Source organism: Hippopotamus amphibius, unplaced genomic scaffold (genome assembly GCF_030028045.1).
Source record: "Hippopotamus amphibius kiboko isolate mHipAmp2 unplaced genomic scaffold, mHipAmp2.hap2 scaffold_454, whole genome shotgun sequence".
NCBI classification, from domain to species: domain Eukaryota; kingdom Metazoa; phylum Chordata; class Mammalia; order Artiodactyla; family Hippopotamidae; genus Hippopotamus; species Hippopotamus amphibius.
In genome coordinates, this window is record NW_026648561.1 from 8,940 (window position 1) to 36,448 (window position 27,509).

A 27,509-nucleotide genomic window follows, 5' to 3' on the forward strand; every position below is an offset into this window, starting at 1 on the left:
CGCCCCTCGCCGGGCCCCGCGGACAGGTGAGCGGCCCCGGGGGCTCCTGCCTGCCGCCGGGACGACCCCGGCAGCGTCCCCGCCCCGAGGCGGACTCCAGCGTCTGGCCTCGGAATTCGGGGTGAGGCCGTGGAAACCCTGGCATCGCCGCCCCCGCCCCTCCCCATCCTCACTGCAGATAAACCCGGGGCAGCCCCGCAGGCGCGCACCCCCACACGCACCCGCTTCTCGAGGATGGAGGAGGCGCTGGTAAATGCAGGACCCGGAGAGGGGCGTCGGTGCCCCAGACCCTAGGCCGTGTGGTATCTCACCCGCTGCGCCGTGCGGGGCCCGGGGCCTGCGCCCTGTTCTCGCGGCTTCCTTAGCCAGGTCCTCCAGGTGCGGCCCCGGGGAGCGGGGCGCGGGACAGCCCGGCCCCTGGCCGTTGGAAAAGCTGCCGAAATTCAGGTCAGGGCGGTTATCCTCCTCTGGTCCACGGCCCCTTCTGCTTCGCGCTGGCTGTGAAGCGCTCCCTTGTATTTTGACAGTGTACACCACGTCCCTGTGTGTTGTCTCCCTGGGTGCTCATGGGGGTGTAGATACATAAACCTTTCAGACATGGGTGAAGCTACTCATCTGGTTATTGTGAACAAAAGCAAGCGGAGAGTTTGACTCATAGGCATCGTGTTTTCAGGTATATGATAAAATATTCTACTTTTTTCTTTTTAAAGGAAAATATTGCACAAAATAAAATGTTCAGGCCTGCATGTACCCACACCTTGTTTAAAAAAACAAAAACAAAAACAAACCGTTACAGACAGGAAAGAGGCCTCCCATGTGTCCTTTGGGAATCCCACGCTCTTATCTCCTTCCCTACCTACTGGAACTTAGTGTTTACTTATACTGCATATTTTTATACTTTTACTACTTAGGTATTTATCCAGAAACCAATATATAGTGTCATTTAGAAACTGTATATCATGGTATCATTCTAGACATGCTGTAGCTCATTGCTTTTTACTGTTGTGTGACAATTCTTGCATGAATTTGCCACAAATTATGCATGCAAACTCCTGTTGATGGACTTCTAGGCTTTTTCTCTTTTAAAAATGACTAGAAACATCTTCTTGTACATTCTAATTGTATGCAAACAAGTGTTTTTAGATATATACATATCAAAAAGTTGAATTTCTGAGTCATAGGGAATATCCTTTTTCAACTTTAGTAGATACTGCCCTACAGCTCTTCAATGTATAGTAATTTATACTTTCACCATCAATGAAGAGGGTTCCTTATCAAGCCTTTTTTTTAGAAGAGATTATTCAACTTTTCCTGCACTCTTATTTAATATACACACATAAAGAGAAATTACTTAAACATTGAAATCTGGTGTAATTTCTTCTAAGTCTGGTACGTATTACTGTGTCAGGGGCAGTGTTTTATTTCTGCTCCAGTTTGAAACTGTGAGGGATTAAATATATATGACCAAAGGAACAGGGGTTTTGTGTGATTCTTTCAAGCCTGTGCTGGCCCACTGATCCTAGACGAGATGTGAAACAAGTCATGGAAACGTTCTGTCCTTGTCATGCCTTCTGCAGCCTAGGATCTATATGTTTTTGTTTATTTTTTTTAATTATTCTTTATCTATTTTGGCTGTGTTGGGTCTTTGTTGCAGCGTGCGGGATTTCTGTAGTTGTGGCGAGCGGGGACCTACTCTCTGTTGCGGTGCACAGGCCTCTCATTGTGGTGGCTTCTCTTGTTGTGGATCACGGACTCTAGATGTGCAAGCTTCAGTAGTTGCAGCACACGGGCTCAGTAGTTGTGGCACATAGGCTTAGTTGCTCCATGGCATGTGGGATCTTCCCGGCCCAGGGATGGAACCTGTGTCCCCTGCATTGGCAGGGGGATTCTTTTTTCTTAAAATTAATTAATTAATTAATTTTATTGGCTGTGTTGGGTCTTTTTTGCTGTGCGCGGGCTTTCTTTTTAGTGAGTTGGGGCTACTCTTCGTTGTGGTGCACGGGCTCCTCATTGCCATGGCTTCTCTTGTTGTGGAACACAGGCTCTAGGCATGTCGGCTTCAGTAGTTGCAGCAGATGGGCTCAATAGTTGTGGCTCATGGGCTCTAAAGCGCAGGCTCAATAGTTGTGGCACATGGGCTTAGTTGCTCCGCGGCATGTGGGATCTTCCTGGAGCAGGGATCGAACCCATGTCCCCTGCATTGGCAGGCGGATTCTCAACCACTATGCCACCTAGGAAGCCCCTGGCAGGTGGATTCTTAACCACTGCCATGAGGGAAGTCCTTGATCTATAGGTTTTTATGCCTTAAAATATTTATGATATTAAAGTCTTGCCTAAATGTCCAACTTGAGGCCACCTTTTGGGTTTTAAATGGAACTTTCCAGTACTTACAATCTCTGTGTGATTAATTATATTTTTAGCATGTTAATATTTATAGAAGACTATTATAGCATTTTTCCGGTATGTAAATAACTATTGACCCCACCTTCAATGAATACAGTCAAATACTGTATTTGACTTTGTAGCAGGTCTCATTTCTTAAAATGCTTCTTGGTCATGACTAAAAGCATAATTAAAAAACAATTGCATGATTTAGGGGATGAACTTTTCCACAGCTATTTTCAGTCATCTTCCCAAAGAATTTGTTTAATTTTCTTGCATATATGAGATATTTATAGCATCAGCTAAGGATCATAGTATGTGCTGCTCAGGGCCTCTTAGGAAGAGACCGAGTTAGAATTTAGAGAATAATTTAAACATTGTGAAAGGCACATCACCCAAGTAAGTGATAGGATTATTTATTTATTTATTTATTTATTTATTTATCTATTATTTTTGGTTGTGTTGGGTCTTCATTGCTCTGCACGGGCTTTCGCTAGTTGTGAGGGGGGCTACTCTTTGTTGTGGTGCACGGGTTTCTCATTGTGGTGGCTTCTGTTGTTGCAGAGCATGGGCTCTAGGTTCGTGGGCTTCAGTAGTTGCAGTGCATGGGCTCAGTAGTTGTGGCTCGAGGGCTCTAGAGCACAGGCTGGCGGATTCTTAACCACTGTACCACCAGGGAAAGCCAGTGATAGGGTTTTAAAAACTGATATCAAAAACAAACAAACAAACAAACAAACAAAGACCCAACCAAACAAAGAAACAAAAAACATATCATTTCCTCCTCAAAACTTTGGTAGAATTTATCAGTGAACCCATCTGGGCCTGAAGTTTTCTTTGAAGAAAGATTTTAAACTATAGATTCAATTTCTTTAATTCCTATACAGCGATTCCTGTTTCTTCTTTAGTCAGTTTTGTTTGTTTGTATCTTTAAAGAATTCTGTCTCTGTTGTCAAATTCCTTGGCATAAGGTTGTTAGTAATGTTACCTTGTTAACTTTCTAATGTTTTCAGGGTCTTTAGTACCATTCCCTCTTTCATTTCTGATAGTAAGTATTTGTCTTCTCTTTTTTTAAAAATCTTGATCAGTCTCACAAGAGGTTTATCAATTTTTGTGTTATGATTTCGTTGCTTTTCAAGAATTTGTTCATTTTCTACTTCATTGACATTTTATTATTTCCTTCTTTCTACTTTGGGTGTACTTTGCTTTTTTTCCCCCCAGCCATTAAGATGAAAGTGTAGATCATTGATTTTTGCTCATTCTTATTTTCTAATATAAGCATTTAAAGCAATAAGCCTCACTCTAAACACTCAGCTGCATCTCACAATTTTGATATGTTCTGTTTTTTTATTCTCATTCAGTTCAAAATATCTTCTAATTTCCTGTGTTATTTCTTCATTGACCCATAGGATATTGAGAAGTGAGTTGTTTAGTTCCCTAGTACTTGAGGATATTCCAAGTACCTTTCTATCATTGATTGCTAATTTAATTCTGATATGGTCAAAGAACACAGAGCTTTCGTTTATGTAGATTACATCTATTGATATTTATTATCTCAGAAATTAAAATTGGGAAATTAAAAATATTAACTTTAAAAAATAACCATGACAACCTAACATAAATAACACTTTTCATTACAAAAAAAGGTGTTTTCTGAAACAGATTTAGTGAGAAGAGTGGCATTGTTTTACATTTTTGTTAAAGCTTTAAAATGTCTTTTAGTAGCTGGGTTCTCGTGTTGTGATGTCACATATCATGTCACCTGTGGAAACCCCCGTTGTACATTTCTGAGAGAACGAGAGTGTAAAAGGCACATCACATCTGGTATTTACTATAAAAATAATTTCGGCCTTGTCACTGCAGAGGAGGTCTTAGACAAGCCCATGGTTTCCTGGGTCACATTTTGAGAACTGCTGCTCTGACATTTTCAGTATGCATTTTTGACTTATTGTAGTATATGTTTAAATAACATTATTCCATTTTAGTCGTGAGGCCTTTACAATAATACTTTTCCGTTTTGGCTCTCTCATCATTTATACTATTATTACCATATAGTTTACTTTTATTTTTATCATAAACATCCCAATACATTTTTATTATTTTTACTTTAAGCAGCCATCTTTTAAAGAAATTTAAAAGTCGAAAAGGAATTTTTTGTCTATTAGCACACACATACTTACCATTTCTGACACTTCATTTCTCTGCATAGATCCAAGTTTCCATCTGGTATAGTGTCCTTTTGCCTGAAGAATTTCCTTTAGCAATGCTTTTAGTGCAGTTCTGCTGCTGCTGAATTCTCTTGGCTTCTGCTCTTTTATATAAAAACCCTGTTATTCCACCTTCATCTTTGAAGGGTTTTTCACTGGAAATAGAATTCTAGGATTACATTTTCTTCCTGCCCTTTAAAGATGTTGTGTGTCTTCTGGCCTGCATAGTTTCTGACAAGAAGTCTTCCTAATTCTTGTCTTTGTACCTTTCTATCTATTGTGCTTTTTTCTCTCATTTTGATTTCTTCTCTTTATTGTGAACTTGCAGCAGTTTTATCATGCTGAACCTAGGCGGGTGGTGATGGTGATGTGCACACACGCACTGATGTGTGTTTATCCTCTTGGAGTGTGTGGCGCTTCTTAGACACAGGGGTTTATAGTTTTCATCAAATTTGGGAAATTTGCAGCCATTATTTCTTCAGATATTTCGTCTCCCTCTCCTCTTAATATGACACCCCAAGGGCATGATGTTAGACCACTTGGTATTGTACCGTAGGTTCATGCGGCTCTTTTCATGTTTTTCCAAGTTAATTAAAAAGTCTGTGCTTTGGTTCGGTTGGATCTGAGCTCACTGATCTTTGCTTCTCCAGTGTCTAATCTGCAGTTAATCCCATCTAGTGAAACTGTGCAAGTATGTATTACATGTTTTATCCCTGAAGTTTCATTTGGTTCTTTTTCAAGTCTTCCATGCCTCTCTTCATTATGTTTTTGTTTCCCTTTAAATACCTGTACGTGGTTGTCTAGGGGGGGGGGGGGGGGGGGGGGGGGGGGGGGGGGGGGGGGGGGGGGGGGGGGGGGGGGGGGGGGGGGGGGGGGGGGGGGGGGGGGGGGGGGGCCATCACATCTCCGCTGTTTGTATGCCTGTTTCCATTGACTGATTTTTCTCCTGATTATGGGTCACTTTTTTCTGCTTCTTGGCATGTCGGGAAGTTTTTGATTGGATGCTGGACATTGTGATGTTATACATTTGAGCATCTTGAAGCTGGCAGGTGCTTTACTTGCGGATTAGTTTGGGCTCTTTGAGGCCCATATTCAAGCTTTGCTAGAGTCATTAGTACTTTCATTCTGGAGATAGGTCAGCCCCATTCTTTTTAAATTAATTAATTTATTGGCTATTGGGTCTTCGTTGCTGCATGTGGGCTTTCTCTAGTTGCAGCGAGCGGGGGCTACTCTTCATTGCAGTATGTTGGCTTCTCTTGTTGCGGAGCTACAGGCTCCAGGCACGTGGCTTCAGTAGTTGTGGCACATGGGCTCATTAGTTGTGGCTCTCAGGCTCTAGGGCACAGGCTCAGTAGTTGTGGCGCATGGGTTTAGTTGCTCCACGGCATGTGGGATCTTCCCGGAGCAGGGCTCGAACCCGTGTCCTCTGTGTTGGCAGGCGGATTCTTAATCACTGCGCCACCAGGGAAGCCCCTGGCCCCATCCTAATGTGTAAGGTCTCTGGGGTCTCCATCGATTGCTCCAGGTGATCGTCAACAACTCTCCACTCTGACGGGTCTGGGTTCAGAACATATCTCTGCCCTCTGTGAGCTCTAGGAATTATTCAACAACACTGCCATCATTCTCTGCCCAGGCTTGTGGAATGTCCCTTGATATATGTACAGCCTATTACTCAGCAAAGACCCAAGTGCTGCATAGATTTATGGAATTCTTTTTCTGCATAACTCATTTTACTCCAGAATCCTGCATCACAACTTTGTGCTGTCTCAGCCTCCCCCAAATTCTGGCCTCCTCCTCAACTCACAAATGCTGCCAGGCTTTATTTGGTTTCCATCTGTTCTCCCCATACTCTGGAAATTGCCTCCAGGTGATCAGAGGACTCACCTTATTTGTTTCTCTTCTCTCCGGGATCAGAGTCCTGTGCAGCGTGAAAACAGTTGTTTTATATATTTGGTCTAGTTTTTTAGATGTAAGAGGCCAAGTCTAGTTTTCATTTCCCTACCCTGGTTGAAGGTAGAAATCTATTTTGAGTTAAGTATTTCTTAGGCCATGGTTTTCTCAATTTTCTTGACCGATAATAACAAACAAACAAACAAAAGACATTTGCCATGCTGTTGTCTTTTACTTGGTCTTCCTGAGTGACTTCTAAGAGGGCCTACTGGAGCTGGAGTATGGAATACTGGAATATGTGAGGCAGTGGAATGTCGTCTCTCGTGTGAAACTTACAGCCACATGTGAGGAGCTCTACATCTGGAAACTTTTTAAACAACCGACTTTATGCTTCAGATTCCAGATTCTAAATTATATCCCATCTCTAATTAAAAAATATCACTGGAGGCTTTTACACACCACGTCGATTTTCTCAATTCATGTGTCTCCTCCGGCCTGTGAACCTCTGCGTTTCACACACCAGCCCTTGTAGTAGATGACGCATGGCTCCATGTCTGGTAGACGTGGATTGAGATGCCTCCAGGTTTCAGCACCGCGGGCGCTGAGTAAATATCAAAACGCGTGGGAATTCTACACCTGGAATTCTGCGGTTGAAGGACCAAGGGTGACATTAGCTTTTAGATTCATCATTGTGAGGAACTAAGAAAAGCCAAGCAAGAGTGGTCCAACCCCACTCGAAGCTCCTGGTGCAAAGAAAATGGACTGGATTGTTTCTAGATGTGGCTTGGGGAAGAGGCTGAAACTAAAGTAGCCGTGAGGACCCTGAGGTCTCAAGTTACTCTGAATTGGCAGCATTTCACGTTTCAAACTGAGGTGCCAAATGGCAGGTGATTATCAAGGCTTTTGTTTTTACCATCGTACTCCAAGCTTGGCCAGTGTAAGGTGCTGGGGGGCTGGGGTCATGTGGGATTCCACCAGTGGCAGTGGGCAGCTGTTTCGTCACATGCGGTCCGAGTGGATTTTGATTTGGCCACAATTCTGCAAATAGATTATTTTGTGGTTTGGGTACCAATGGCATCAAAACAGCTATTTAAAGAATCATTAAACATTTTTGTTTGTTTTTTGTTTGGTTTTGTTTGTTTTTTCTGAGCAGCCTCCAGAATTAGATCTGATACTGTTTTTCCTCTTCAGTAAGTGGGTCCATGGACGTTAACCCCCAAACAGAATGATGTTTAGTTGCCGAAATGTATTTCATAGTCTGTGGCATCCTTGGCTTTCTGGACTAACAATGACCCCAAATTCCAGACAACAGAATACTTTCATCTGGTAAAAAAAGGATACAGTGGATCTATATGCTTTAACAGGGGGAGAGGTCCCAAGTACATATATTTTCAGAAATGCATGTTCGGGGACTTCCTAGGTGGTGCAGTGGTTAAGAGTCTGCCTGCCGACGCAGGGGACACGGGTTCGAGACCTGCTCCAGGAAGATCCCACGTGCCTTGGAGCAACTAAGCCCGTGCACCACAACTATTGAGCCTGTGTTCCAGAGCCCGTGAACCACAACTGTTGAAGCTCATGTGCCTAGAGCCTGTGCTCTGCAATAAGAGAAGCCACTGCAATGAGGAGCCCGTGCACCACAATAAAGAGTAGCCCCTGCTCGCATCAATAGAGAAAGCCCCTGTGCAGCAATGAAGACCCAAAACAGCCAATAAATTAAATAAATAAATACATTTATTAAAAAAAAGAAAGTAAAATGCTAAGGGTTTTGTTAAAAAAAAAGGAATGTGTGTTCTGGAATGAGTCATATAATGATTAAGATAATCCGTTTTTGTATAAAAGGCTCTGTGCATATGTATATAGGGAGAGGGATATAGATTAAAAAATATTATATATGTTGGTATATGAAAAGGAAAAATCTGGGAAGATACAGCTGTTCATGAACTATTCGCAGTGTCTACTTCTGAGGCGTTTACTTCGGGTGGGGAGAATGGATATTTACCTTTTACTGTGTATACGCCTCTGCACTAATAATTTTAACAGCTAACATTTATTGAGCGTTTACTGTGTGCTCAGAACTGTGCTCAGCCTTCCAACACTTAGCATCATCTTACTCAGGCCTCATCGCCCTGCAGGGGCTGCTGTGGCGCGTCTGTGTACATTGGAGCTGCTTCGAGGTGCCACGCTGCCAGGGAAAGGGGATCTAGGTCCTTCCTTGAGTCCTGTTTGTGTACCTGCCACACCGTTGCTACTCTGATTGTGTGTTTATTTAGGAAGACGTGGTGGAGGCTGGGTCGGGGCGGGAGTGCCGCCAAGCACCGCCTTGCGGCTAATACTGCTCGTAACAATCAAAGTAGGAATGACTCCCCACGTAGAGAAGAGGCACAGAGAGGTCAAGTCCTTTGCACAAGGTCTCACAGCTGGTAAACAGCAGAGGCAAGACTTGAACCCCAATCTGTTGAAAAGCATAGTTCAGGCTCTGAATTTGAATCTGTGACAGGACAATGTTACGTCTCATAATGTAAAAAACATTTCAAAAATTCAAATGGCCCGTCTACAAAAATGTGATTTGAAGACAAGCTAGAGACAGAGAAGAAAAAAAAAAAATGCGACATATGCTATCACAAGTAAAGGTGGTTACCAAATTAAAACAAATATCGAATGTGTTAGACAACACTGCTGCTTATAGCCAGTCAGGTGTGGCCTTTTATTTGTAAGTTTTCACCAAAGAGTAATTCACGTAACTGTCTATTTTTACGCCCCCCCCCCGCCCCCCGCCTTTTAAACAGGAGAGATTTACGAGTCGTGTTTGAGCATCATGGAGCTTCTAGGTTCTACTTTAACGGCCACTTATGCCCACCCTAGACCAACGCCAACCAACTTCCTACCAGCCATCAGTAGTGTGGCGTCAAGCTACAGGGACCGCTTCCCCCACTACAATCTCACCCATAGCCTGAGTCTGCCTTGGAGACCAAGCACCTACTACAGAGCAGCATCCAGCTCGCCAGCCTTGGACCCGTACTGCACCCGATCCCAGAGGCTATCCGAGAGCGCCATGCTGCCCTTTGTCTCCAACAGAACCACCCTCTTCACCAGGTACACTCCTGATGATTGGTACAGGTCCAACTTAACCAACTTTCAAGAATCCAACACCTCCCGACACAATTCGGAGAAGCTAAGGGTAGATACATCTCGCTTGATTCAAGACAAATATCAACAGACGCGAAAAACACAGGCAGACTCCACCCAGAACTTGGGGGAACGCGTCAACGACATAGGATTTTGGAAATCTGAAATCACCCATGAGCTGGATGCAATGATTGGAGAGACAAATGAACTAACCGACGTTAAGAAAAAATTGGAGCGGGCTTTGATGGAGACAGAGGCCCCTCTTCAGGTAAATATAAGACCTTATTAAAAGGACGCTGCATTTTTAGGATTATAACCCACTCGTTGAATTTCTGAGGTTATTTATCTATTGAATTCTATTTCACCTCACCTGTAGAAGCTAAGCCCCTACCAATACATCTGTAACGGGTTTCAGAGATGACGAAATCATTGCCATTTTTCACACATTATACAGAACAACCATTTAAGAAGAGAGAATCCGGGAGTTCTCTGGTGGCCCAGTGGTTAGGACTTGGCACTTTCACTGCCAAGGGCGTGGGTTCAGTCTGTGGTCAGGGAACGTGGCCAGGTGGCATGGCAAAAAAAAAAAAAAAAAAATAGAATCCTGCACGGGAAGGAGGCTAATTAAAGCGACACCCTTATGACACACAATATTTTATGGTGAAAATGGCATCTTCCCTTCTCTTAAATAGGCTGCTTGGTCATGGCTGTCCCTGGATTAACATAAACATTGGCCGAGAGGAAAAAGATAAACTGTTTTCTTCGTCTGTGTCATGAAATGCCCTCTGTGTGCATGTTGTGTTTCCACTTTGGCGCACAGGGCCGTGATCAAAGTAGACCTTCTTAGGAGATGGAGTGAGTTTGATTAAACAGAGAAATGGGATGGAGGTTAAGCCAGTGGCGGTCTTGGAGGCAGCCTTTCAGTGGGTTGCTGGTTGCTGGCCTCTGACCAGGCTTCTGAATGCAGATCAAATTACCTCTAACCCTCTGAGTGTGGGATGGGCCCCCGGACCCTAGCCCACCCACTAGCATTGGAAGAAGACATCCTGTATGTGAAGATGTGCAAATGACAGAAATCATATGAGACGTTGTGTAAGTGAATGGACAGAGCTAACACCATTTTCTCCATGTTTGTGTGACTCATTTTCCAGGTGAGAAGTGTTTTCAGCAGGTCTTTTTTTATGGGACCTGTAGTAGAAGAGATTAGTGAATCCAGGAGCTAGGAGCCTAGCGGGTTGAGGGGTTTGCTGGAGACCCCTGCACAGTGTAACGTCTTATTGTGCCTCCTTCCCACTAAACACAAGCGCGCAAACGCGCACAAAGACACACAATCACAGAAATCCCGAGAGAGGTCGAAAGAATGCTAATGGTATTCTTTTAAATGAACTCACCATGAATTGTTCTTTGGGATCAGAAGTGCTTCTGTACTTTCTCTGAGCTCCAGCTCATTTCAAGGATTCCTGGTCTATTCTACATCCCACCCCATCCCCCACTTACTTTAAAGAATCCTTGAAGTGACAGCCACTTACCTTTCATTGAAGTTCCAAAGGAGATTCAGTTGCTTCCCTTGACACTCCTTTCAGCGATGACCGCTTTCAATGAGGTGGGCATAATTTAAATTTCTTTTCTGCAGTTTTCGTCCAGATATCTTGTGTGTTTAAACGTTTACAATCAACACAGTGTCAGAGGAGCCTGATTAAAATTAGAAGAGTCACGTGAACAGATACATCTCAGAAGAGGGTATACTGATGATCAACTGTATATAAGATGAAAATATTAAAACTCAGTAACAAAAACGCAAACTAAGTCAGTGAAGTAACCATCTTTGCCTCATTAAATTTGCAAGAATGAAAACTGGTAACGTGGAGGGTTGGCGAACGTGCAGAAGGCAGACACTTCATCTGCTGCTAGTAGACTTTGGTTGAGTAGAAACTTCCTGGAAAGCAATTTCTTGATACACATTAAAATAATCAGAGTTCCCTTCAACCCATTAATTCATCTTCTAATAAGTGTACATTATATTATTTTATTATTTTTTTAAAGTTTTTTTTAATAAATTTATTTATTTATGTTATTTATGTATTGGCTGCATTGGGTCTTCGTTGCAGCACACGGGCTTTCTCTAGTTGCTGAGAGCGGGGGCTCCTCTTCATTGTGGTGTGCGGACTCCTCATTGCAGTGGCTTCTCTTAGAGATCCACTTCAAGATTTTGTTCAATGACATCATATCCAGGTTCTCTTTTGTGCTTTTTAAAGATTTAACACCATAGCCCTCCCATGTCATGAAGTACTCTTTGAAAAAAGTATTTTAACATTTACGTAATGTCCTCTCGTGCGTGGTGTAGTTGTCGGCTCTCTAAGCTGTTTTCCACTGGAGTCGTTAACGTGCTTTGTGTCAAAGACTATTTCAGGTCCACTATTTAACATCAGTCCCAAAAAACATAAAATTATGAGGGCACTTTAACTCCCGTTATGTTAAAAACAAACAAACAAACTGTCATAGGAGTATGGATAACTCGTTTCTGGCTTCTATTTTTTCTCTTTAATGGATGAGGCCATTATTTTTGTTTGCATATTATTTTTGTAATTAGGAAAACAATAAATGGTGCTTTAACAGCAATCACCTTGATTTTTGGCTACACAAATACTTTGGTGCCTTTCAATAATCATTTGTTTCTTCGTCACGCCTCTCAGCAGAAAATTTTTGGAAATCGCATCTTGAAGACTATGACTTGGGTTATTGAACTATTTCTCTAGAAGGAATCAGTGCCAAATAATTTTCTCCGATGCTGACTTGTGGGGATTAAGTAGATGCCATCTGCTTCATTCTGTCAACTTTCCAAATTAGGAATTTTTTCAAACTCTTTATGTTTTCACGAGCAGCAGGGATTCACTTAGTCGTCACAGTGAGTTTCTGGTTTGATTTCCAACAAAATGGTTTGAAAAGTTAGTATTGGGAGCATCTATTGACTTGTTTTAGAAACGATTTGTTAGAAGTGCTAGTCACTGATTTCAGTCAGTTTGTGTTAGTGTTTTCCATTATTTGTGTGTATCTATAGGTAGCCCGAGAATGTCTATTTCATCGAGAAAAGAGGATGGGAATCGATCTAGTTCACGATGAAGTGGAAACAGAGCTGCTGACGGTAAATGTGGGGCAAATCCTTTGATAACAAGAAACTTAGTTGCTGACGTGCTTTAACGTTTAATGTATAGAAACAAAAAATGATGTTACAGTAAAGATAAGACGCAAGTAAGGAGTTGTAGTATCAGATATTCATAGCATTTAGGAACGATATATTTTATTTTATCTTTTTATTGAAGTATAGTTGATTTACCACGTTGTGTTAGTTTCTGGTATATAGCAAAGCAATTCAGTTATATATATACACATACATACACATATATACTATTTTTCATATTCTTTTCCATTATGGTGTATTACAAGATACTGGACATAGTTCCCTGTGCTATCCAGTAGGGCTTTGTTTGCTTTTTTTAGAAAAAATTCATTTTGAGGGGTTATAAAAGTAATAGATCTTTATTGAGAGAATTTGAAAAATGCAGTAAAGGATAAAGAAAGATAAAAATCACCTGAAGTTCAATTAGACAGAAATGACTATGACTTTTAGAGTATTTCAGTCTTTTTAATAATCATACTTAGGGAGACATCACCCAACTTAAAGACACACGGACATATCTTCAAGAGTAGTTACACTAATCTAATTATATGATACTAATCCAATTATACTATATATATGAATTTGAATAGTGCTTTTTTGGTTGGATTAATGCTCAATGATGTTTATTCTTCTAGATGTGGAAAGGCAGTGCTATTTTTTAAAAGACAATGTTTTAGGGCATTTTTAGGTTCACGGCCAAATTGAGGGGAAGGTACAGAGATGGGAATGTGGCCCCTGCCCTCACACGTGCATAGTATTGATAACTGTATGTATTTCTGATTATTTCCTTAGAATACATTTCAAAAATGAATTGATGCGTCAAAGGGCATTATGCGTTTGGAGAGCTTTTGATATGCAGCCAAATTGCCATTTAGGAGCCTAGAGTTCTAACTGATCGAAGGTGCTGGTCCTCTCACTAGGCTCTCTCTCACCTTCCACAGTTCAGTATGGTTTCGTCCTTAGTTCTCTGACCTTCACCTCCTAGGCTCTTTCCCATAAGACCCCAGCCATGTTTAAAGATTTCAGCCTTTATGTACCTGGGACCCTTCCCAGGCTCTGTTTTTTTTTTTTTTTTAGCCCAGATCCTCTATCAAGCTTTCATTCTGCATCCCCCCCAAAAGTGGTCTTTATTTGGACCCTGATGCCTTCTGCCTCCCCCTTCCTATTGATGGTGCTGTCAGGGGTTCTGTGACTCCATCGCAGAGGGATGCTGCGCCGAGACAGTGGTGAAAAGAACCGACATGGGAGGAATGGCTGGGGGCGTGGTTCTCATCACCCGTAGCAAGAAATGCCTTCCCTCTGTGGGATTTCTGCCTCTAAACAGGTGGTGGGGCCACAGTCCCCTCACAGCCGGCTGGCTGATGGGTCAACTTCAAGTGACTCAAGAGCATATGCTGAGAGTGCAGATCTCAGGATAAGTGAGACAGGATAAGTGAGAATCTGAGAATCTCATCGCCAAAAGACACTGTCTGTAGAAATGGAGGGCCTGCTCCTATAGGTGGTCCTTGCCGTTACCCAGATCCCATTTGCACGTACAGTTTGATTTTTAAAGCTTGGTTTCTGTAGCCTATTCTATCTGTTAAGAGTGCGATAGTTTACCCACTTTCCCCAAACTTAAAAAGGCTCAGTTAACATGGATACGTAGAGCCGCAGTCTGCTGGAAGGGTCTGGGTTTAACACTGAGGTGCCAGAAATGATTGTGTATCCTCAGTTCAGGATGTAGCTGCGAGTCCGCACACATCCGCGTGTGCGGTTAGAACTCAGGGTTCTTGTGACCTGGCCGGTATTCCTCTGAGGAGAGGGCGGAGCCCACATCGTGTGTGAGGATTAAGTTCAAGGTCATGCTCTATGACCCATGTCACATTATAAGGCCTACCCCTTATCGAGAGCTTACTGTCTGCAGGGCATGTGATGATCTACCCCGTAGCCTAGAAAACTAGGTGTTATCACCCTTAGTTTATAACTCGCCTTTGGTCCCTGCATTTGCAAAGCCAGCACTGGGGCTGGGCTGTCTGATGCCGGAACGTGTCTTTAACCACCATTCCACCCAAGACCCAGGAATGTGAGGCCACAAGGGGGGTTTTGCTTGAGGTGAGGGGAAGCCAAAGGCTGTGAACTTTCTATTCTACCCCCCTAGCCCCCCACCCCATCCCGAGACTACAGTTCCCCCCAAGAGGAGAACCTGAACAAGATGCTACTCAAAGGTTTCACCTCCTCAAATCGTGGGATTAACTCAAGGTTCTTCAGATGCCTGGATGCGACTCCTTGCTCACTTTCCAGCTTAAGCCACGGTGTATTCGTTTTGGCCACTGAGACTCCAAGAGATTCAGAGAAGTTAGAGTGACCCTTTTATTCGTGGGGCCTGTTGTTTCTCCCCGAGTTCAGGATCCAGAAGTGGGGGAGCCACTTGCCAGGCTCCTAGGGTGCGGTTCTTGGGTTTTCTTCCCTGGGTGTCAGGTGGCAGCTATTGGTGTGCTTACATCTGGGCTCTCCTCACACTTCTGCCCTTTGCCTGTACCCGTCACCTTCCTGTAAACCTTCTTCCCGCGGGCGATTGAGGGAATAAGGCCTTCGCCCTGCATGGGCGTCCACGGAGGCGCTTCCAGGCCAGCCCCGCGTGTGAGTACAGATTAGTACGTAGTTCGCGTTGGGGACAGTTCCAGAAGTCTTTGCTGTCAGACATCCCCTCTTCCCACGAAGCCTTCTGCCTCCAGCCATGACATTCACCATATGACATTATTTAAACTCAAATATAAAAATTAGTGTTGAAGGATTTTTTTTATAGCGAAAGTCTCATTAAATGTAATTTTTTCCACTAATAGTTCCAGGAATTCCCTCTCTGTGCATTGTGTACGCATAGCATAAAAGCTCACTGGGATTTGGGGTTTTAAGTGATGTTTTCTAAGCAGTTTCCACGTATCCTTTGCCAGCACCTCCGTGAAATAACTACACACACACACTCATACACACACACACACACACATACACACACACTCACACACACACACACTCATACACACACACTCACACACACACTCATACACACACACTTATACACACACACACTCACACACACACTCATACACACACACTCATACACACTCATACACACACACACACACACACACACACACACCCAAGCCATAGAGAAAGATGAAGACTGAACAGCACTAAAAATCGAAGACACGCACAAGCTACAGTGAGAACGTGTGAGAAATCCTTGCTGCCTGTAAGGGCCAGGGGGCTTGATAACGTGTTGTGGGGATTTAGTTTTTTATTTACTCCAACCATTCAGCGTTACAAAGAGTCAGGCAGGAGGGTTAGCGCTGAAATAAACTCTAGCCATAATATTTTTATGTTAGCCAATTAAACAATGAAAGAAGAAGAGGACTATATATTTGAGTAATAATTAACACTGGTGTGAGGACGACTTTAAAATCGAATTAACAAAGGCAGAAACCCGAAGGGAACTTGTGATCGTTTGACATCGTAGGAATCATGTCTGTATATCAAAACACCACCCACAAGACATAAAGGCAAGGGCCAAACTGGTTATATATATACACGTGTATATTTAAATTTATGACATATAATGGGAAAGGATTGAATTTTAAATATAAGAACGTTTATAAGTAAGAAAAACATAACAGAAAAGGTAGACAAGCACACGAACAAGTGGTTCACCAAAGAAGAAAGTCAAATCATGAACAAATACGTAGTCATACTATTAACCTGCAAATCTGAACAAGTGTGCTTTTATCGGGGGGCGGGTTTGGTCACGTGGGCAAAGATTAAGAGCAAGCATGGTGTCCACTGAGTGTGTGAGGTGAAGAAACTCACATTCATTTCTGGTTGTCAATAAATACAGCTTTTCTGAAGGGCAATTTGGCTGGACTTGTGAAAACCTTGAAAAAAGGCATCCCCTTTGGTGGCGTCTAAATACTTTTGAGGCTGTTCATCCCAGAATCGTTTTATGTCATGGGAAAGCGTTCAGGTTTCATGTTCAACATTCAGTATCAGATCACTTTCCACTTGAGAAAGTGGTCACGACAGTTACTGGCGCTTTTTAAATGTCGTCTTGGTGCTGTTTTGGGTTCCTAGATTTTCTAATGTGAATATGAATGTCAGAGGGAAGTAAATATTTATTTTAAAAATCTCTGCTACAACCCATGTCACGGTGTATACATCCGGACAGCATCACAGTGCCACGTGTGTGGTCAAGCAGAGTGGCGTGGAGAGTGCAGCTTTGTTAATACCCATATAGGAGCTGGGCTGCAGGGCAGACGCAGGACAAGGGGAGAGCTGGCCTCCCAGGGTGGAGGTTGGCCTCCACTTGGAACAAAAAACTGGGTCTTTTTGAGGTCGCATGCACTGCCAGAGACAATTGCCTTTTAGGCTGTCCTTTTCCCGCCCAGATTTGCGTTTCTTGGAAGAATACTTAGTATAGAAGAAGCCATTCATTAAATTTAACCTTACACATCACCAGAATTTGACTGATCAACTGAGTTAAAGACCAGAGATTAAAAAATAAAGAAAACTCCTAAAATTTTACCCCCGTCCTAACTTGCTCCATAGTCTGATTTCCCTACAGCCCTGTAAAGGGTGAAGCTCCATCTAATATTAATACAGCAATATCATGGAGGCATACAGGTAATTTCTTGTTTTATGAGGATGAGTCAAAAATTATCCACACTCCAGTTATATTAAAACTTCTGTAAATTCTGCAGTCAGAGTGCAGATAATTTTTGACTCACCCTCGTATCTCATGATTTTCCCAGAAACATAAAGTTTTCCTTCATCTATGTTTTGTTACATTTGAATGTTATGTTCAATAATCAAAACATTAACGTGGCTTTTTTTCTCTCACTTGAATAGGAAGTTGATGTTATTCTGTGTTGTCAAGAAAGAATGAAGCTGCATTTGGACAAGGCCATCGCCCAACTAGCGTAAGAGCTTGACCTCTCTATACAATTAAAGATCTACCATGAAATGATACTTCCGTGCTTCCCAGTCAGATTTCTCTTAGCTTCTTGTGTAAGGACTTCTCATACAAAGACACACGTCCACACGCACATACATGTTTTTATTTAGAGGTTAAGATGAGTACTTGGGGTACTTACTTTTACGAAATAATTTTTGCAGTGGTTCAGAGAGGATTTCCTTCCTCAATTGAAGTGTGGCTAAGGTTTCTTTGAACTCAAAAGTCTCCTATTCTTTGATGAGAGATTGACTTGTACATGTCCTGCCCAACAGCTGGAAAAGCAACGAATTGTGGCACACTTTTATATTTACTTTCCACTCCTTAAAAGCTCAGCCTTCTCTGGTTTCCTGGCAACTCTGATACGTGGTCCTTGGTGCTGTGATTATATCATTGCATTCACTGCACCTGTGGCCTTGCAGTTGTTCACCTATCCTCCTCTCTAGCAGAACACAAATTCTTCTTCTCTTGGCAATAGTAGATAGTAGGTACTTAATATTTATGGTGGGGGTTGGGGGCAAAGAATAATAGTCAAAGGAGGGTTTGAAGCAATGATAACAGCTGTCAGCGTAGAAAAGCTATTGTTCAACATTCATTTGGTGACGGCCATGGAGAGAAGTCGTGGCGAATATGCCACACAAAGGAAACAATGATTCTGCCTATACTGACGTTGTCAGGGGTGCCGTGTGCTGCAGCCAAAGGAGTAGGTAGTTCTAAAGGTGGTGGTTCTTCTCACTCAGTCTGCTGACCACCAGGATTGATGCTGCGAAGGTTGGTGAGGTTCTGATGGCTGAGATCTCTCTCAAGCCGTGATTGGAAGGGCTCCTTAATTCAGACATTGGTGAGGATAGCTAAAGATTGGTGAAGGATGACCGACTGCCCATGGCTTAGTTAACTGGACAGTTTACTTAAGGTATAAATACAAGACATGCTAGTTCCCAAGACATAGGAGCTCTCATATTAATTTCTGGTTTCTGCTCCCTGGGAATTGCAGAAGCAGTTTCATGTGGTTCCAATGATTGCTCTGTTTTCTTCTGGTCCAGTTCCTAATCCTCATTTTCTTTTTCATAATCTAAAATCTGCTGCCCGTCTTCCATGTTCTTTGCTCTTTAATACACATTGGGCAAAATGCCCATCTCATTTCCTGGGATGGTGTCTCTGGGGGTCTGTGGGGGCCAGGATCCTAACATGGTTACTGGGCCTGGTCCAGCAAAGGGGATAGGAGGGGGGTTTTCAGCTCCACTTGTCTGGGGAGGAACCATGAAGGAAGAATCGATGAGACCAGCTTGGATCTCAGCTGAGGATGGACTCTCATTAGAAACCAACATGGTGGCCTAGATCTCTCCCGCCTTGGACGGTGGATGGATAGAAGACCTTCCTAAGGAGGTTCTGAGGTCAGGTCAGAGGAGGTCAAGGGTGTCAGCCCAAGAGAGGAAGCTTGGAGGGGAGCATCTTGGTCCCAGACCAGAGATGAGAAAGGTCTTCACATCTCAGAGTTTCAAACCAGCAACCTGAGCTCAGAAGCAGCAGGGAGGGAGTTTGCTCTCCTTTCATCCTCTGCACACGGACACTGATTTAGAATTCACAAAATGCCGACGACCTGCGTGCTGCCATCCTCATTTCCACTTTACAAACAACCGAACAAAGAGCTCAGGCAGGTTACCCCAAGGGCACAGGCCGAGCTAGAGAGAATTAGCAGGTTCAGTTCCACGCAGGCTTTCCTGAGTGGCTTTTCTCTGCCGAGACCACTGTGGGCGCCGGGAACACAGGATCATCCGGTCCCGTGGCTCAGTCAGATGCCCTCTGATGCCGCTGCCTCCCCAGTTTTTATTTCTAGCCCAGACCCTTCTCTCCAACTCCAACAACCCACTCGGTGCCTCTGCTTGGATGTTTAATAAACACTCCAACATTAAGCAAGTCCTTCCGTCTCCTCCCCCAGCCCACCCATCCATAGATTTGCCCCCCTCTGTGGATGGCGTCCTGCACTTCCAATGACTCAACTTAGGCTTTTCTTTTTTTCTCACTGAGGTCCGACCTCCTAGACATTCTCTTGGTTCCATCTTTAAAGCACTTCTCACCTCCTTCACTGCCGCCCTGTTGGTCCAAGCCACCGCTATGTCTCACCTGGGTAACCGCACTGGTCTTCTCATGGGGTCTGTCTGTCCCATGCTCTTCGTTGTCAACCCCGCGCTAGAATGATCCTTTAAGATTGTAGGTCAGTGACCTCTCATTCCACTTAGAGGGAAATCTGACACCTTCCAGCGGCCAGCAGGGTCCTGCCTGGTCTCGCTCTCCCTCTGCAAGTCTTGGCTCAAGCATCATGTCCTCAAGGAGCCCTACTCCGGCCAGCCTATGTAAAATCCTCCCTCACACTCCTGGCCCCCTTTTCCTGCTTTGTTTTCTGCATTGTTCTGCTAACAAACCACAGGATTTGCTTACTGCTTGTGGGGACTGCCGTCACCTCCCTGTAGGACGTAAGCTCCTCTAGGGAAGAGGCGTTTGCTTTGTCTGTGACGCGTCACAGGCACAGAGTAGGCACTCTGTAATTGTGTGTGGAATGAACTATTCCACAAGTCAACATGTGCCTCACCTGTCACCCACACCTGCCCCACGGGCCCGTCTCTTTGGGACTGAGCTGCCTGCCGGGTCCCCTCTGTGCCTGGTGGGTTAGGAACGCCGTGCATCTCAGAGCTCACCAAGGCCTCTTCCTTCCCAGGAGGGTGGCTGCTGGAGCACGAGCCTGGGGCCCGCCAGTTCCTGATCTCTTTCCGGCACACTGACTCCTGCTGGGGAGGTTCATTTAGACCCTCGGTTTCTATCTCCAGGCCTGGCGTGGCCACAGACGGAGGTCATTTACAGCTGGAGGGAGGCTGGCTGTGAATGCCTCGTAACTTTGCAGGGAACTGCCCTCTAGGAATGGAGGAGAAAGAGGTTAGGACGGAGACGAGGAAAAGGAAGACGGAAAGGGAGGCACAGATGTGGACAGCCTGCTCCAAACCAGTGTCCCGTCTGGAGCGGTTTGGGTGCTAGGAAGATGGGCCCCAGCCTGGAGGGCTGCAGATACCAACTTCTGCGCGTCTACACATCTTCCGCCCGTGGAAGGGGCAGTGTGGGCAGGGTTCTCATCGCCCGCACGTATGGGCGTCTCCAGGGGAAGCTCTTTGTAGTGGAGAAGTTGGACACTGTGGGAAGGAGGAGAGACCGGGAGCGCAGTCACGGGTGGGGGTGAGGGTGCGGTCCCCACCCGCAAGGGCAGGCACGCTTCCTCGTGTGACATTGTTCCCTAAGCCTGAAGCTCCACCTCCCCTCTGTGTTTTAGAGGCAACAGGGCCTCCCAGCACGAGCTGGAGAAGGACCTGAGTGACAAGCAGGCAGCTTTCCGCATCGACGATAAATGCCACCACCTGCGAAACACGTCGGCTGGCGTGAGCTCCTTCCGCGGAGTGGAGAGGGTGGATGCCACGTAAGTAGGCGCGCGCCGCCTCCGCGATCTCCCCGGAATTTCATTCATCCTCTCTCCTTTCCAAAGGATGCAGCGAAGAGGTAAATGGGCAGTCATGGGAGGGTGCGGAAAGGGAAGACACACCTGCTTTGGACAGGTCCTCGGTAAGCACGCGTGTTCTGCCGTCACTTGCGTCCTGTAATCTCGTGTAAAAGAATATTTGTTGTTTATATTTCTAACTATGAAAACAGCACCTGCTTGAGGCAGAAAACCTAGAAAACAGAGCTGAGCATACAGAAAAAATGTTACCAGTGTATCGGATGCCCTGGACGTGGGGTGGCGGTGCGGGTACAAGCTAGAAAACAGCTGAATGTTGAATAATTTATTACCACCCTGTGTGAGACTTGCCCTGTCCATGGTTTGTTTGCCAGGCCCCCAGATGCGATCGTGTGTCGATGGTCTTTTCTCTATGAGAGGGCCTGTCTCTCTGCATCTTGATAACCCTGTGTTATCTTTCTTTCCCATCGTATGAAAATAGTCCTATGGCTTTCACATCTCATCTCTGGTGATGAGATGTAGAATATCAAAAAAAAAATTGTGATGTAGAACATTGAAAAAGTAGTGACGTAGAGCACTTTAAAAAATCAGCTTGATTGATGTGACATTCACCTATGCTAAGATGCATTTGGTGTAAGTGTACATTTTGATGAGTTTTGACCGATTTCTTGCCTGTGTAACCATGCCCACAGTCAAGTTGAAGAATGTTTTCATCACCCCAAAAGTTTTCCTGGGCTCCTTCCCACACTCATGGCCCCTCCCCCTGTTGAAGGGACTCCCAAGTGGATGCTCTCCTGCGGGGCTGGTCACCCCACAGCAGCTCCTCTCCTAGCACTCCTGTAATGGGAGCCGCAGCACGGACCGGCTTTGTGGTTCAGATTCTTCAGGTGTGAATCAGATTCAGACCCTGGGTCTGACTGCTTGGTCCTGCATAAAGGGCCTCCTCTGTTTCCAGCATGAATTCCCAGCCGTCTCTTATCAACGTCAGGGTATGGAACATATAGGGTGTTATTGTAGGTCATCGTGGCCTGAGTGAAAACCTTAGTTGACGGTAAGCACCTCATTTGATATCCTGTTACACCACTGAGCAAAGAAACCACGCAGAGGGGCCCAGGGTTAACAGTTTACCCTCAGTCCTTCCAGTATTCTTCCACTCACGTAGATACCGATTTCTATGTTTAAGGATGGGTATTACACCTGCACTGTTTGTATAGCCTGTCTGACTTCTCATTTCAGGATATGTCAAAAACATTGTGAAAATATTCTTCTGCAACATGAGTTTGCATGCTGTGTGGATTACTTTTTTTTTAAATAATTAATTAATTAATTTGGCTGCATTGGGTCTTCGTTGCTGTGCTTGGGCTTTCTCTACTTGTGGTGAATGAGAGCCACTCTTCGTTGTGGCGCTTGGGCTTCTCATTGTGGTGCCTTCTTTTGTTGTGGAGCACAGGCTCTAGGCGCTCGGGCTTCAGTAGTGACAGCACGTGGACTTCAGTAGTTGTGGCTCGTGGGCTCTAAAGCGCAGGCTCAGTAGTTGTGGTGCTCGGGCTTAGTTGCTCCGCGGCATGTGGGATCTTCCCAGACCAGAGATGGAACCCGTGTCCCCTGCATTGGCAGACGGATTCTTAACCACTGCGCCACCAAGGAGGTCCTTGGATTACTTTTTTAAAGGTACTATAATTCACTCAACTTTTTCTTGACTTTGGGACAGTTTAAGGTGTTTCTGGTTTTTCAGGGATTGGCATAAGTGTTGCTAAAAATGAATATCTTCACATAGACATCTTTGAGTTATTTCCTTAGGATCAGTGTCTGAAGTGGATTGATACAGAGGTTAACAGGACCCTTGCAGAGTGATGACGTGCAAATTCAGGAGGCATTCCGAATTTTTAGTCCTGGGGATGTAGAGCACAGCATGGAGCCTCTGGTTAACAGGACTGTATTGCGTATTTGAAGGTTGCTAAGACAGTAGATCTCAAAAAGTCTCCCTCAAGAAAAGATTTGTAACTGTTTGTGATGACGGATGTTAGCTAGACTTACTGCAGTGACCACCTTGTCATGTGTCCATAAATCAGAGCTTATGTTGCACACCTGCAACCAACAGCATGTTATATGTCAATTAATTTCAACAGAAACACTTTCTAAAGTGGAATTTCTGAGTTATATGCATTTGCTCCCCAGCATGGCTGTACCAATTCAACTTTCCTACCTGCAGGAGGAGGGAATCTTTTTCTAAACATGCTCGCCAGAAAGTGATCACTCTCTTCACGCTTTGCTGTCCTGACAAAGGGTTGTTAGTATGCTGTTTTCATTAGTCCTTCTTTGATTAGTCCTGAGGTTGAATATTTTTCCGTGATGCTTAGTGGCAGGTGAGACACATTTCTGATGAATGGGCATACCCATGCCCTTCATCTCCCCCCTTCCCCGCTGGCGGAGGACGTAATTTATGCTGCGGATTTATAGAGAATAAGCAGTAAAACACGGGGCAATTAAGAAAAGTTTAAAAGCAGCTTTGCTCTGAGGTTTACACTTCATGCCGTTAACCAGGGTCAAGTGATTTGGGGTTTTTTCCTTCTCAGGGTGAGCGGTTGCCTACAGACTGTCTAGGCTGATTCATCACTGTTTCAATTGCCCGAATCAATTTCCTTTCTCTTCAGGGTCTCAGTGCCCGAGTCCTGGGCCAAATTTACGGACGACAACATCCTTCGCTCCCAGAGTGAGCGAGCTGCCTCTGGGAAACTGAGAGACGACATCCAGAACCTCCTGGTGGTGACGGCCAACGAGATGTGGAATCAGTTCAACAAAGTGAACCTGGCTTTCACCAACCGCATTGCCGAGACTGCAGATGCTAAAAATAAGATTCAGATTCACCTCGCAAAGGTAAGCCACGCGCAGGGGGCCCCCGCAGCTGACCTGGATAGACAGAGCAGGGGGTCCTGGGACCACAAATCTCCACTGTTAGGCACGTGACTTCCTGGCCATAGAGACTGAGAAAAATGAAAACCGGTATAAAGCACACCATTTATTTCAGCCAGGTAGCCAGGTGTCAGTATGAAATTGGAATCCACCGGTTTTGAGAACACAAAGAATGTTCTGTCATGAAAGGTTCCTAGTATTTAATAGAAACAAAAATATTATTATTAAAGTTTAATGAATCACTGTATGCGACTAGGAAGTGACTTTATTATTTGAGCATATGGGAGGGATGTTTTCTGTTAAATTATTTCAGGCCCTTTTCTTCTGGAATACAAAACCAAATACGGGAAACTATTAGGGGGTTCAAAATGTTTCTGATATTGAACTTTTTAAAGTGTTTTACATATAGTGTTTTACAGGATAATAAAATGAAGGATTTAGGCAGAATTCGTGGGTTTTGAGATAAACAAGGAGCTCTTGCTTCGTTTAGTATTGCTCTTGGAACTCTTTTTCTGTGGATTATGCTACAGATAGCTTTTTCTTCTTGTTTCTTTATTTTTATTTTATATTGGGCTGTAGTTGATTTACAATGTTGTGTTTGTTTCAGGTGTTCAGCAAGGGGGTTCAGTTATAACACATCCAGGCTTTTCCAGACTCTCTTCCCACACAGGTTATGACAGAATACCGAGTAGTTTCGTTTCTCTTGTTAAGAACCTTAGGCTGTTGGCCGTGTTGCTCTGAGATATTATCCAGTTGAGGACACCATGTTTTCCCAGGCTGCAGTGCTTTTCCTTTCCTTCTCATGGCGTCTTCTTTGGGCGCCAAACATTCGTTGGGTCAGACAGCGTCTACCCTCGGTGAAGGGCAGAGAGAAGGATAAAATGCAGCCTTTGTTCCAGGAAGCTTACATTTGTGGAGAAGGTATGCATAATATGAAAACCTCTTGCACAAAGAGAAACAACAGACGATTACAGAGTGTGGCTGCCACGTAACCGATACAGAAATGGTCTTGGGACTTTGGAGGAAGGCGTGGACGCTGAGGTGGGGCAGGAGCGGGAACAGAGCCTCGGGAGGCAGCCAGTTGGAGGCGGAGTCAGGTCTGTAAAGAGACCCGTCTGGCTGGCCCTGACGGTGTGCGTCCTGAGAGAGACAGAGAAGCTTGGGAAGGCAGCTGGAGCCAGACCGCGGACATCGTGGACGGGAAGGCGTCCTGTGGGCAGTGAGAGGCCATCGAAAGGCCTTTTATCAATAGAAGCCTGACATGACGGAGTCCCTTTGCTCAACAGATTTTTATTTACTATGGTATTAGTGTGCTCGGGCTGCCATAACAAAGTGCTACAGACCAGGCGGCTTAAACAACAGAAATTTATTTTCTCACGGTCCTGGAGGCTGAAGTCTGAGATCAGGTTATCGGGAGGGTTGGTTTCTCCTGAGGCCTTTCTCTTGGGCTTGTGGACGGCCGCCGTTTCCCAGCAGCATCGTGGGGTCTCCATTCCATGCCTGGCTGTCTCCTAATCTCCTCTTTTCACAAGGACACCGTCAGATTAGATTAGGACCAACCCTAATGACCTCATTTTCATTACCTCTTTAAAGGCTCTACCTCCAGATACAATCACATTCCTAGGTCCTGGGGTCAGGACTTCAACATATGAATTTTTTTGGGTGGGGAGGATAGAATTCAGCTCATAACAGCTACGTTCAAGGGGCCGTGCTAGGTGCTTTGGGGCGTGTACATGTGATGACACACTGACCCTGCCACCTTCTGTGAGACAAGACACATATGTAGAAAATAAGTTCCATTAGAAAAGTGCAGAAAGAACCCTTTGGGGCTACACATAAAAGGTTCAATTCATTTAGCGGAAGGAGCAGTTACTTCCAGTGGTGAGAGATGGGGGTGGCCTCGTGGAGCGGGGAGCCCTGGAGGGTGGCCTTGGTGATGGGAACAATGTGATGATTTTCAGCAGGTGGCTGAAAGCTTGGAAGAGAGGGCAAGGCTTAACTGACAGACGGAAGAGTTCCTGGCTTTCACAGGTGCTGAAGCTGTGTGGCTACAGGAGGTCTCTGCAGGGAGAGAGGAGGCAGCAGAGAAGGGGTCCAGGGCAGCACCTCACACCGGAGGGAGGATAAGGAGTTAGAGAGAAAATCAGAGATGAGGACAGCAGTTGGCTGGAGAAATAAGCAAGGCGTGGGTTTCCAGGGGAGGGAGACCCTGGTGAGGGCTCATCGTTGACTCTGACAGTGTGATTTCACCAGAGAAGCTAGGGCCAGAGACAGAATACAGTGGCCACCGTGAGGTTAGGTGGGCGGGGAGGGGAGGGAGCGGGCAAGACCATTGCTGACCACATGCAGCAGTGAACTTGAGAGGCTGGGAAGGTACAAGCTGGGCAGTGACGGGTGGGACTGGATGAGAGAGAGGTGGGAGAGGCATGAGGTTTCAGAAGAATTAGGGTGATGGCTGGGGGCGTCTCCAGGCCACAGGAAAGTGGAGAGTGATGTGGCGGGTAGAGAAATGGGGGTGCAGAGGTCAAGGTCATAGACGAAGGAAGGGTTTTCAGACAACAAGAAGGGGCTCCCTTGTCAGAGGAGGAAGAGGAACCAGGGAGGGATTCAGGTTTATGTAACTGCGGGGACCTTCTTTAGGGAAAAACAAATTTAAAATCAGGGTTACCAGATGGCCAGTGCTCCTCCCTTGCAAGCGAGACACCCCAAAGCTCGACCAGGATTTGCTTCAAGGCAAATCCTCCGCTGGCAGGAAGGCATCTCTGTGAGATTAGTGAGGAGAGCTAGCAGGAAAATTAAGAGGCAAGGATGCACTGCTGTGAGAGGAACGTGCGGACCCTCAAAGCTCCCATCTCCCTGTCCTCAGAGCCACATACAAATGCGTACTAGTAAATATCTAATAGCTGGTGATCCAGGGGAAGAGAAGAAAGCAAGCTAGGATTTGAGCATTTGCCCATTTCTGTGGTGTACGTGCTCGCCATCTGAACTGGGAGGAGATGCTCCCGGTCAGCTTTCCAGAGGGTGGGAGCAGAGGCCGCACCTCCCACCGTGGGTCCTGGAATGGGGCTGCAGGCAGGAGCCCTTCCCACCAGAGGGGGAGGCCCAGCACCACATGCGCGGGTCGGGGAGCAGGCCGTCGAGGGCACGGCACCAAAGCCTCGGGCGTCTGCTTCTCCTGGCACAGACCCTGCAGGAGATCTTCCAGACGGAGATGACCATTGCGTCCATTAAGAAGGCCATCAAGGAGAAGTCTGCCTTCCTGAAGGTGGCGCAGACCAGGCTGGATGAGCGCACGCGGAGGCCCAACACAGAGCTCTGCAGAGACATGGCTCAGCTGCG

At 45.1% G+C, this 27,509-nt stretch overlaps 1 protein-coding gene across 1 annotated transcript; it reads left to right on the forward strand.

The window, feature by feature from the left end:
* LOC130843556 (tektin-3-like) lies at window positions 1-27,509 on the forward strand (the record flags this gene model as incomplete). The annotated part of the gene is made up of 7 exons (XM_057719766.1): window positions 1-26; window positions 9,263-9,870; window positions 12,661-12,744; window positions 17,656-17,726; window positions 21,078-21,221; window positions 23,912-24,134; window positions 27,355-27,509. Coding segments are annotated over exons 2-7 (1,256 nt in total), but the record flags the coding sequence as incomplete, so codon positions are not given.